This window comes from Squalius cephalus, assembly GCF_949319135.1.
Source record: "Squalius cephalus genome assembly, chromosome: 18".
NCBI classification, from domain to species: domain Eukaryota; kingdom Metazoa; phylum Chordata; class Actinopteri; order Cypriniformes; family Leuciscidae; genus Squalius; species Squalius cephalus.
The window spans coordinates 14,875,484-14,888,169 of NC_137139.1; the positions used below are offsets into that span (position 1 = coordinate 14,875,484).

Sequence of the window (12,686 nt, forward strand, 5' to 3'; positions counted from 1 at the left end):
TTTCTGAAGGATCATGTGACACTGAAGACAACACTTAAACAGTTTTTTTTTTTTTTAAATGTAATAATATTTCACAATGTTAGGATGATGACCCCTCCACCTTAATTTTTTTTTCCTGACCATGAAACAAAATCTCATTTCAGCACTTTTGATGAATGGCTAACGCTATGCTTAATTTTGTCATTTAATCTGAATATTAACATTTGTGAACATTTAGTAAGCTGAAACAGTTTTGAGGTTAATTGACCTAATTTTGTGTCTCTGGAAAATTGTGATCTATGACATTGTATTATGTTGAATATCAAAAACAAAATGTGTGTCTATTTGTTAAGGAGGGATTTGTGGACACATTCATGTTTTTAGATTTGTGGAGTAAAAGTTATAGTTTTGAAGTAATTGAAAAAATTGACTTTTTCATTTTGAATAAAAGACTTCTTGTTTTTATTTTAAGAAAATAATACTTTTATTCAGCAAGGACTCATTGAATTGATCAAAAGTGACAGTAGGCTATAGCCATTTATAACATTCCAAATGACATTCTATTTAAGTTAATGTATCGTAGTCATCACAAAAATATGAATCAGCATTAGGCTAGGCCTACGGATCTGCTTCACAACACTCACTCCATCTTCTTAATCGAGCACTCGTGCACGCGCGCCCTGCTCTGCTCGTTGAGTGTTTACGGTAGCTCGCGCCTCTAGACCTGAGTGAAACTCGTAGTTTATTCTCTCATTTCATCCGCGTGGGAACTGGGAAGACGGCTCTTTCCTTCTTTCGGAGTCGTTCCCGTACGTCACGTCAAGAGTATGGGCTTTGATTTAGACCGTTTTGAGGGTCCCGTGGACCCGGACTTAATCTGTAAACTGTGTGGGAAAGTTTTAGAGGATCCTCTCAGCACTCCGTGCGGACATGTCTTCTGCGCCGCGTGCGCTCTACAGTGGCTCTCCAAAGTCAGCAGCTGCCCTGTCCTGTGCCAAAAAATCACCACTAAAGAGCTGAACCACGTCCTGCCCCTAAAAAACCTCGTTCTCAAGCTGGACGTCAAATGCGACCACCGTGAACGAGGCTGCAACCGGGTGATGAAGCTCCAGCATCTTTCAGAGCACGCGGAGATGTGCGAATTCTCTCCGGTCAGATGCAGGAATGAAGGATGCGACGCGGTGCTCATCCTGAAGGATGTGGCTTCACACATGCGGGAGAGATGCGAGCACAGGGCGGTGGAGGTCTGTAAGGATGGATGTGGACTGGTGTTGAGCCTCAAGGAGAGGTCGGAGGACCACAGCTGTCTACAAGCACTTAAGACACACATCTGTCTCCTCCAAACCAAAGCGCTGAGTCTGGAGGAAGAGCTGAAGAGTCAGTCCCTGAGCTTCAGTAAGAGAGAGAGGTCTCTCCTGTCCAAACTCTCTGCTCTCCACTGCGAGCTGCACATCACAGCTCTCACATTTCAGAAGAAAATCACCGAGTATAAGAGCAGGATTGACTCGCTGTCAAACAGATGCCTGTTGCCTCTTGATAAGGTCAGTATCGTGATGTGGTGTGAATGGAGTGAACAACACTGTAAAAAAACCAAAAAAAAACCAGACATCTAAATCTTGAAGATCACGTTTAAATTTGTAAGTCAAATCAAAGTGGAAACCTGCTGTAAATTTTATTACCTTTTCGCTTTGAATTTAATTACGGATCAAGATGAAACTAAGAATAGGCTACTCTTAAAAACAAGTCCTTTATGAAACTAAATGAAATGGATTGAAACAAAGATATTGTCAACATGATGTGAACATTTTGACAGTGAGGCCATGGGACCCCTCAAAAGCGCAGATCAATAACTGGAAAATGATGACAAGGCCTATTAATGTTTTGAGGAAAGCAAAGAAAAGAGTATTTCTTTTGAAATATTGAATATTATCTAAAACAAAAAGCCATCTTTGGATTTACAACATGTAGGCTATTATAGTTAATGGCTTTCATATCATTTCTGAAAACAATCTGAATGAAATTGCAGTTAAAGGGTTAGTTCCCCCAAAATGAAAATTATCCCATAATTTACTTAACCTCAAGTCATGTGTATGTGACTTTCCTCTTTCAGCCGAGTTATTAAATTATATCCGGCTCTTCCCAGCTTTGGAATGGCATTAAATAGAGTTTTTGAATCTCCAAAAAGTGCATCCATCCATCATAAAATAACCCATACAACTCCAGTGGGCTAGTAAAGGCCTTGGGTTGTAAAAAAAAAAAAAAAAAATCATATTTAAAACTTTATAAACTACAATCACTCGTTTCCGACAACAGCTTTGCGCACATTCACAAGATAGTTACATGGTTTTTGCGAGAGCCGCTGATTCTATTCTATTATATATGGATATTTGTCTTACAAAAACCCATCGCTTCGCTTCAGACGGCATTTATTAAGGCATTTGTGGATTACTTTTATGATGGATGGATGGACTTTTTCAGGCTTCAAAATCTAAATTACCATTCACTCCCATTATAAAGCTTGGAAGAACCTGGATATTTTTTAATATAACTATTGATTGTGTTCGTCTGAAAGAAGAAAGTCATATATATCTAGGATGGCTTGAGGGTGAGTAAATTATGGGATCATTTTCATTTTTGGGTGAACTATTCCTTTAATATATTGTATAATATTAACACTTGCCTCAAGAGCTACAACAAAAATATGAAGATGTTTCAGATATTACGGGATGGCATATTGGGGCCTGTGTAACCAAATATTTTTCTGAAGTCAGCATTAGCATACCAAAATCTGCTTTTTACCTTAAATTATACTAATAACCAACATAATTAAATCGATGGTACAATAGAAAGCCACATGATGAATCAGTTCATCTTCAGTAGCCTGTCCATAAACCATGACCATTACTCATATATAGACGTTTACAGGGTCATACAAAGACTAAAGACCATTAGAATAACACACAACACTAAAATAATGCAATAAACATAACAGAAAATGCAACACAAAACACCCTAATGTACATTATTGATAGAATAAATGAGAAAAAGCTAAATAGTTGATATAAAATATAACCACATGTGACGTGTCACATAGGGACATCTGTTTTTTCTGCATTTTGACATTATTTACAATGTATACAGTAAGATTCTACTACAAAACAACTTCTGGAAGCCTCTGATTTTACATTTCTCATTACTCTCCCTTCACTAAAAACACTTCACTGCCAGCATTGTCAGTTCATTTTCATGTCAGTTTAAAGCATTCACACTTGAGTGATCTAGATCTGAACAAAAGAAACAAAACTCGAACGTCTTCATTCTGTATTCAGATGGATAATTATGGTGTCTCTCATCTTATGCAAGCAATCTGAGTGGCATTCTGAGAGGATAGTCTGTGAAACCAACAAACTTAAGACGTAAGTCTAACTGAATTGACGTGAGGCATGTCTTGTGGACTTCAGGGACATAATACGTTAACAAAAGAGTCAGACTCTAATCAAGAGCTCATGATGTTTGTCTCACTCTCTGTGACAGATTTCCGCCTGCAGCTTTTGTTTCAGCAGGGGATGTCACTGCTAGGGATGTTTGATAGACAACTCACTTAAAGTTCAGATATTTTAAGGCTATCTTAAGTCTGTCATTCTTGAAAAGTCACAGGCCTTGCCTTGATTTCCACTCGGGCACATCTGCTTCATGACAGCTGATCAAACCCAGCTGCTGAGACATTTTGATGCCCGTCATAAAACAGTAAATATTCTCAAATAAACCCTTTTCCACACCTGCCGCTAAAACAAATCTCCTACCATCCATAAAACTACCAGATATTTGTATTTTCGCCCTGATCTGAAGGAAATAAGTGTGGTTTAATTCCTCTGCAATTTCTTTTGCATACTTCACTGTGTCGTGAGTGTGATATACGCCTGGCCACATGTTCATAAATTATTTTTAGACATTTATAGTACCTTTACTGTGATTTTGTCAGGTGTCTCTGAGGGTGTGATCTGTCTTCACTGCTTGATATATGAAAATACCCTGAAACTCGTGTGGCTTTGCCGTTTCATTGGGTAACTAATGGAGAGAGCCCCGCTTCTTAGGGGAGAGATGGTTAGTGTGGTCAGTGAAGCTGTGTTGAAACCTGCTGTATAGCAGTCTGTTGCAGCATCTGAAATATGTCTTCTTTTCTGTTTCTATCTTCCTGTCCTATCCCAGGGAGAAGAGACAAGGAGCCTTAAAGTCACCCTACACAGAACATCAGGATCTCTTGGATTCAGCATCATCGGAGGAAGATTGTGTGAGGTGTGTGAACCATGTGTAATATAGTTTTTAATCATCATTTTCTTTATTCCTTCCGTGGAACATAAAAGCTGATATTTAGCAAATGTTCAAGTTGCTTATTTCCATACAATGGAAATGAATGGACAAAAGAATGTACATTACGTATTTATATAGACGTATAATATATATTATACGTATATATACTTTTATATATATATATATATATATATATATATATATATAGATATATAGATATAGATATGACAGAAATAGAAAGGTAATGCTATGAAATGCATGTTAAGTGTAAAGTTCGTCTTTTACCTCAACCAACCCCTCCATTGTAAGAAAGAAAAACAAAATCAGCAACTAAGCCATGTGTAAAAAAGATAATTGCAGATCGCACTATTTGAGCTCCACACATTTCTCTCGAGTACACTGTGTGAAATGCGAGCGTGGGAGCCATTAAATTCTCACATAGATTGTGTCCAAGTGGAGAGGAGAGAGCAAGCTGTGGGTTTGGCTTTCACTCACATCACATTCTCATCTCTAATCTAGTGGAGATTCACCACAGGCTGTTTACCACCTGTTCACTCTTAATGGACAGCCTCAGTTAACCTGTTTTTCATGCAAGTTTATCCTTGCTGTACATACATTTATGCATAGAGAGCGTGCCCTTGAGTCAGGCTCATGGACCATTCAGAATTTAATTGAATGTCTTTTACATTTTAATTAAATTCCCAGAATGCTCTAATTTACGGAGCCAAACAACGTGAAGGGGTGTACAAGATAAAAACAGAAAAGTCCTTGAACATTTTGTTGGACTAATTAAAGTCTTCTGTTGTGTAACTGTTAAATTCAGTTGAATTAATAAAAAATTAATTAAACTAATTAAACTAATTTTTTTGCTTTGTTAAGAAAATAGCTATTGATTTTTAATTGTAAGCTATTGATCTAAAAGTAATTGGCAGGGTTTTTTTTTTTTTTACCATTAATAGTTTAGACATACCATAATCCTCTCTGGTCACCACCTGTGCACACTCCACAATCACCACTCCTGTCTGCATTCAGTTCCATCAGTTCCTCTATAAAGACCAACTCCAAACACACATACTTTGTCCGGTCACGTTTACACATAGCGTTTGTTTATCTTGTTTTGTATTACCTTCTGAGTGGATTATTAAAGACATTATACCTGATCTTCATCATGGTGTTTCCTGCAACCGTTGGTGACAGTCGTAAGGAAAGAATATCTACAATACATTGATTTCTTGAATTGACATTTAAGCTATTGAAAAAAATACTCCCTGTAGTCAATAATTGTATCCCTTAAAATTCATCTTTGATCACCAAAATGGCATATTTAAACGTTTTTTTTTCCTGTGAAAAAAATTATTCATGCCTTAAAATAGCTTGAATGTAACTACACCCTTGCCTCATTCAGTAACTATGAATATGCAAATGAGCCCCGCCTCCCTCCACTCACTTATACAATGTCGTATACGAGTCGATGTATCAGAATGGTAATGCGTTTTATGTATCGCTCTCTATGTTTGACACATAACGGTAATTAATATGATTAGCCTTTGGCTTGACTATGTTATCAAACAGCTAATAATGTGTTGCTAATACAACACAAACTATGTTCCCGTTCACCATCTCAGAGTCAGACATAGTCCTTCTGAAAATCAGCATTCTTAGAAACTTAAAACGTCAGTGGAGAAAGGCATATAGTTCATCATAACATCGTAATATACATCATATACATAATTCACCCGCTATATTGCAAAATGTACCCGATTTTTCATATCAACAGAAAAATATACTGGGATAACCTGGCTTCTCTTAAGACTTCACTGCCTCTGAGTGGTCATAGTTAATGATATGCTAAAGCCTGCCAGCACATTGAAAAACTGCCACAAATAAACATCAGAGATTTCAACCGCGTCTTTTTTTCACTGCAATTTTAAGGAGAAAATACTCAGCAATGCTGTTGACTTATGAATTTGGACATGGTTTGTCTTAAAGCATATTAAAAACACCACATCAACATTTAAAACTTAATTTTCACCTTTAAAGTGTAACTTTCCCGATTGTAACTCAACCCGCTTTGTATTGTTACAATGTCGGTAGTTTATATGTAAATGAACAATGTTTACTTGTCCTACGTCTTAACTGGACAGAGAAATTCATGTTTATTTGTCAGCAAAAGTAGGCTAATTTACGCATTTGCATCCGGCGGACTTTTGACAGCCCCAAGGCAACATGCTCAATGCATTATGGGTGTTGAAGTTTTCCTACCTATTTGGCAGCAGCCTTTTTTTCTCTGTTTTCTCTAGTCAGGTAACACAGATTTTAAAAAATGTTTTTGCCTTTCTACTGTATAGAGCTACGTTTTATTGAAAGCTCATTTTGCCAGCGGTGAAGTACCCCTTTAGCTTGTCTAATTTTCAACATTTGCTTCTATCTAAGGAACCAGAGGAGCATGAAGATATCAGTGATGGGATCTATATATCCAAGATAGTGGAAAACGGAGCAGCTGACAAGGCCGGACTGCATGTTCATGACAGGATCATTGAGGTTTGTCAGTGATGGGGATGAGTTGATTTTATGGGTGCAAAATGTATGTTCAAATTGCATATAGCGCAGGTCATTTGCAAAGTTTGTGGAGGTTTTTCTTGGACAGGATGAAGGCCAACATGCTGGATGCAATCAAACTGAAAAAGGGTCACCAAGACTACCACTAGACTGATGAAAGCCAAAGTAGATAGACATCATACCGCTAGTCTGAGCTCCTCAACTGGTGCCAATGTTTTCACAGTCTGTCTGTTAGATTTGTCAGATCTAGTCAGACTAACAATGTTGGCGCCATTGTAGGTTGATTTCACACTGGGCAGATTCCTTTAAAAGGGGTGTTAGTCTGTTCATCCAGCAGTACTGTTTCAGTTATTCACATCTAACAGGAACAAAATGTTTCATCTAACAAAAGAGAACGTTGTCTATAAGGGCACATAACAATGACAACACAACATCAAGATTTAGTAGCTTGTAAATATCAACAAAAGAGCAAACAAAACCTCATCTCGTCATTGAATGTCTAAGAAAAACCCACGTTTTTATCGAGTGGCCTCTTATACAAGCAGAGCAGAGCATGATGATTTCTTTCTTGACTCACTTTGTCTCATGTGGGCTCTTTGCTGTGTGTCTGACGTGATGAACATAACAATGGCAGTAGAGCCTTTTGAAATCTGTGCATCACACCAGAGTTGTTCCCCAAAGAATGCATGATACAACTGCTGGTTTCAAAGAGGATGTCAGCCATGGAGCTTTTGTGGTGGTCTCAGGGCTCCCCTTTATAAACTGAGAAGGTACAGTTGGTTCTAAATTGTCGTTTCAAATCTGTATGATGTGTTTTTCATGACATGCAAAAAGAGAAATTATAAATTATAATAATAAAAACAATTGATATGCCTTCTATGCTGTATTGCAGGTTTTCTGAAGTCACGAGATTGGATTTTCCATAAATAATACAAAGCTATTGTACGGTACATTGAATGCTTGGAATATAGCTCACGAATAGACTACTTTTATGGTGCTTTTTCTTGATAGTCATGAACATAATGAATATTAGACTACCTCAATCGGCACTGTGTATGCATGGCTATGTGGAAGAAGAAGAAAAAATCAGCTTGAGATTTCTGCTTTCCCTGCCAACATTGTCACTTTCCCTAACATACAAAAATTCTATTTAGATTTATAATTTATTATTTTAGATGATCATTTTACACAAATGTATCATTTTCAGCCATACATTCACAAACCCTTTTGACTGAAAATGATGGCATACATGGCAAATGTAACGATACTGTGGCTGAAATGAGCGCACAACGAAGAATAACAGGAACAGTCTTTATTTGTACTAACTAACACACAGGAGATCGCTGGAGAAGTCACATAAACACAACCACAATACCTAACAACTATACAAAGGAAACTAAGGCAGGCCACACACTTGAAGATTTTAAGCACGATTTGCAACCCCCAGCGATCTAGGGGGTGTGGCCCGATTCTTGGCTTCTCGCTACCGACTTTTTGTCCAAATAAATCCTCAATTGTGCGGTGTTATTACAATTATTTTACTGCTCCCGATCGCGTCGGAGCCCACACAGTCCCAAATCGTAAATATCAAACATGTTTGTTTGATATTTGCTGGCTGACATCTTCTTTGAAACCAGCAGTTGTATCATGCATTATTTGGGGAACAACTCTGGTGTGATGCACAGATTTCAAAAGGCTCTACTGCCATTGTTATGTTCATCACGTCAGACACACAGCAAAGAGCCCACGTGAGACAAAGTGAGTCAAGCAAGAAATCATCATGCTCTGCTCTGCTTGTGTGCATTCAGAGGATTATAATGCTAAAAATCGGTTGAAACTGCTCTTATGTCTGTGGTCCCCCACAGTTTTTAAAACGATTAAGATTTGAGAATCGTCCAGAGTGTAGAGTTGGGTGTCACTCTAAATGTAGAGTTGGCCTAATATGGCTTTTTTGTTGAACCCAGATTAACAATTGTTGGTTTGTTTGTTTTCTGTTTGTTTCGTTGTTTTTAGATTTGTGGTATAGCGGGAAAATCTGCATGCTGCAATGACAGGATTAACTTAAGGCTGTCTTGCTTGTTTGTGACGTCCTGTAAATCTGGACAAACAAACAATTGGAATGTTTTTCTCCTGAGTTAATCTGCACGGGCAGGACAGCGGCAAGCACGTTATACTCCTCCCTCAGGTTTTGGGGTTACGAAAGCATTCCTCCACTGATACTTTCACTAAGCACACCGGTGTGTGGTGAAAACTATTGCGGTGAGCCAATTCAGAGGTTAAGACCACCAGCCTGGGAGGTCAGCGTCAGCAGGACAGCAATGATATTTTAGCCTTCAGTGTTTATAAAAGGTGCTTTGAACTCGCATCTCACGTCAGGGGGTCTGTTGCATCCTACAGGAAATCTAGGTTAGAATGAGGCGATCTGGATCGGACGGGGTTTGGAAGAAATAGGAAATATGTTTGGAGGGAAATTATTTCTAGAAGTTGATTTTTGATCTTTTTCTCTGAAGAAAATAGTCATTCTCAGGCTTATCTTTGAACTTGACAGACCTTAAAATGTGAAAGAGATTCTCAAGAAAATCACTCATGTGCCTGTATATTGTCAGAAAACTCATCATCAGAGAGAGCCCGTGGTACCGAAAGGAGACTGTCCTTTTTTATGCCATTGTCCAATGTTAGTTTATGACCCGGGCGCTTTATTTTAAGGTCTATCTCATTTGAGAAACAGTGTTGAGAGCGAATTCTTTGATCTCGGTGTGCCGTGTTTATGCGAGTTAAACCCTGACACCGCCTTTCTCGACTTCAGATCTCCAAATGCTGCTTAGAATAATCGCAACACGTGGTGAATTAGATTAAAGGTACTGGGAAAAACATCAGAAAGGATCATGGAAAGATTAGAGGAATGAGGAAACAGGGCTCTGACAATGGTCACTTTGCTGAACGGAAGCTCAGTGAATGAAGGTAATGCAAACTGTGTTTGGCCTTACGGATGAAAGCTGTGCTGTTGTATAGACAGTATGTTACATAGTACAGCTGCAGTTATTTCATATGAGTGGTAGTGTATATTTTTAAATAAAAATGAGTGAATTAACATTTTCGTCAGTATGCTTGTTGATGATATTGAGTAAGTATCATGTATCTGATGGTTGTGATAAGATAATGACAGAATACTGTATTAACTGTGTGTGGCTGCATCTGATGTTTTATGGCAGAACAATTCAAAGTATGGACATACCATAGTTAAGCCGTTTCTAATGAAGTCATGGTGTTTGTGAAATGTTCTTCATATTCAAATGCAATAAATGTGCTGTAATTATAGTTTAATTATAATTATAGTATATTATATATTATATATAGTATATAATTATAGTAATTATAGTAACTAATGTGTGTGGAACTAATGAGATTAAATTGAGGAATGTGTGGACATGTATAGCTCCACATAGCTGTAGCAAAAGATAGTATTAGACTAAAATAAACAAACAGCAGTGCATTGGTTTATTCCAAACACATGTATTAGAGTGATGTCATTAGAAAATCACAGGGATGTTAAATGTAGATGTTGTGTGGTTCTGTTGGGCCGTATGAGGACATGCGATAGCTTTGCCCTATTTCAGACTCTCTTCTGTCTACTGTTGAGGGCAGTTCTTTTAAAGTCACCATGAAATTAAAATTGGCAATTCTTGTTTTTTTATGGAATTCTGCTGTATTTAGCCTACTGTTAATGATTTATCCGTGCACATCATTATTGTTTATTACAGGGGTACTCAAGTTCAGATGCCAAGGGGGCCACATTTAAACCATATTAAATGTGAAGGGCCACAAATTACAACTTGCATCGTAAAACTTTGACAATATTTACAGTTTTTACTTATATAGAAATTCAGTTTATTACCTATCTTGCTAGGTAAGTCTTGCTAGTCTTTGTTCTACTGAATACTGTAATACTGAACATAAAATAAAAAATTTAATTTGGATAATAAATTTCTTGCGATATTAATGAGTTCATACTCAGAGTATTAAAAAACCTTGCTAGGTAAGTCTTGCTAGTCTTTGTCCTATTTAAAGTAGGCTAATACTGAACATGGAAATAAAAAATATGGAACAAAAAGTGGATTAACAGTTTTCTAGCAATATTAATTATATTAAGCAACAACAACAAAAAAAGAGTTCATATTCAAACAGAGTTAATTTTTTTTCTTTTCAAAACGCAATAAATCCATCTTTTTTTCCCCCAAAACGCTATAAACGCTTTTTTTGTTTGTATTTTAAAAAAAGTCTTTTGCCTTTTATTTTTCGAGTTTGCATTTATGAGGAAAAAACAATGTTACGTGACAGTTCTCCATTACGGACGTGAGCGGCACTAAAAGCCTTTCAAACTTTCACGGAGACCTCAAACAGAAAGCACAAATCTTTCTTTAAAAATGGCGTTTATTATCGCGTTTTGGAAAAGAGCTCTTCATATATTATCTTTATATTTTCAATATTTAACAATTATTGATTAGGCCAATAATATAGACAATTAGCCTACATCAAATGTTCAATTATTTATTATATGTTTTCTTTAGATGACATTTTACAGGGTCGCAACTTTTAAGTTTGTCAGAATTCGCTCAAAAGCAGCTTTGATCAGTTTTTCATGCGAGCCGTGCCCCGTTCCGAACAAAACTGCCGGTTAGCCTATAACTGGAGGTTTTGCAAGTGTGTCGCGAACTCATTGACGTGTTGACAGCTCGTAATCGTAATGGGAGCGCTTTTTGCTACTGTTTATAACCCATTGACACTTTGAAAATAAGTTTTGTTTTTATGAGGATCATCGGCCAATTACACACTGCACTAGAGATGCGCGGATCAGCTCTAACGTCACCCGAATCAGCTGTGAAAGTACGCATCTCTGAATGCACGAGCTATGCATAGCGTGCCGCACACACATGTTGCCTGACAGTTTTACCGCTTGTTTTGCTATTGTTGCGCTTAGCAAGTTAATGGTACATTTCGGAGATATCAAGTAGCTATATAAAGTCTCACTAAACATTTCACACACATCACAATGACGATGATGAATGTTATTTTTTATTAATCTACCAACGGATTATCGACCGTCCGCAATATACATAGATAAAAATCACACTGTCTAATATTCGCGTAACTTTTAAGCTCAAATTATTAAAAAAAGTGCGTTCATCTTTTTCATGACGCGGGCCATAAAATGAATGCCGATGGGCCGGATGCGGCCCGCGGGCCGCCTGTTGAGTATCTGTGGTTTATTAAATTAACATATCCTCGGAATCTGTAATCGAGCCCTCTTGCAGCTCATCTCTTCTCCTCCTCTCTTCTCCTCTCTGCTGACGTGTTTACTTGCGTGAGGGCGGGACAACCTGTCACTCACATGAGATCCTACCCGGTGGGGTCTTCTGCTGTTGTAGCCCTTCCGCTTCAAGGTTGTGCGTGTTGTGGCTTCACAAATGCTTTGCTGCATACCCCGGTTGTAACGAGTGGTTATTTCAGTCAAAGTTGCTCTTCTATCAGCTTGAATCAGTCGGCCCATTCTCCTCTGACCTCTAGCATCAACAAGGCATTTTCGCCCACAGGACTGCCGCATACTGGATGTTTTTCCCTTTTCACACCATTCTTTGTAAACCCTAGAAATGGTTGTGCGTGAAAATCCCAGTAACTGAGCAGATTGTGAAATACCCAGACCGGCCCGTCTGGCACCAACAACCATGCCATGCTCAAAATTGCTTAAATCACCTTTCTTTCCCATTCTGACATTCAGTTTGGAGTTCAGGAGATTGTCTTGACCAGGACGACACCCCTAAATGCATTGAAGCAACTGC

The 12,686-nt window shown here is 37.9% G+C and overlaps 1 protein-coding gene across 1 annotated transcript in view; it reads left to right on the top strand.

The window, feature by feature from the left end:
* The first annotated feature begins 683 nt into the window (after window positions 1-683).
* Window positions 684-12,686, top strand: part of pdzrn3a (PDZ domain containing RING finger 3a) — a 30,913-nt gene continuing 18,910 nt past the window's right edge. The window contains exons 1-3 of the mRNA XM_079848112.1: window positions 684-1,520; window positions 4,189-4,275; window positions 6,724-6,831. Of these exons, the coding sequence (XP_079704238.1) occupies window positions 807-1,520; window positions 4,189-4,275; window positions 6,724-6,831 (909 nt within the window). The 5' untranslated portion in view covers window positions 684-806. The remainder of the gene's footprint in view (window positions 1,521-4,188; window positions 4,276-6,723; window positions 6,832-12,686) is intronic.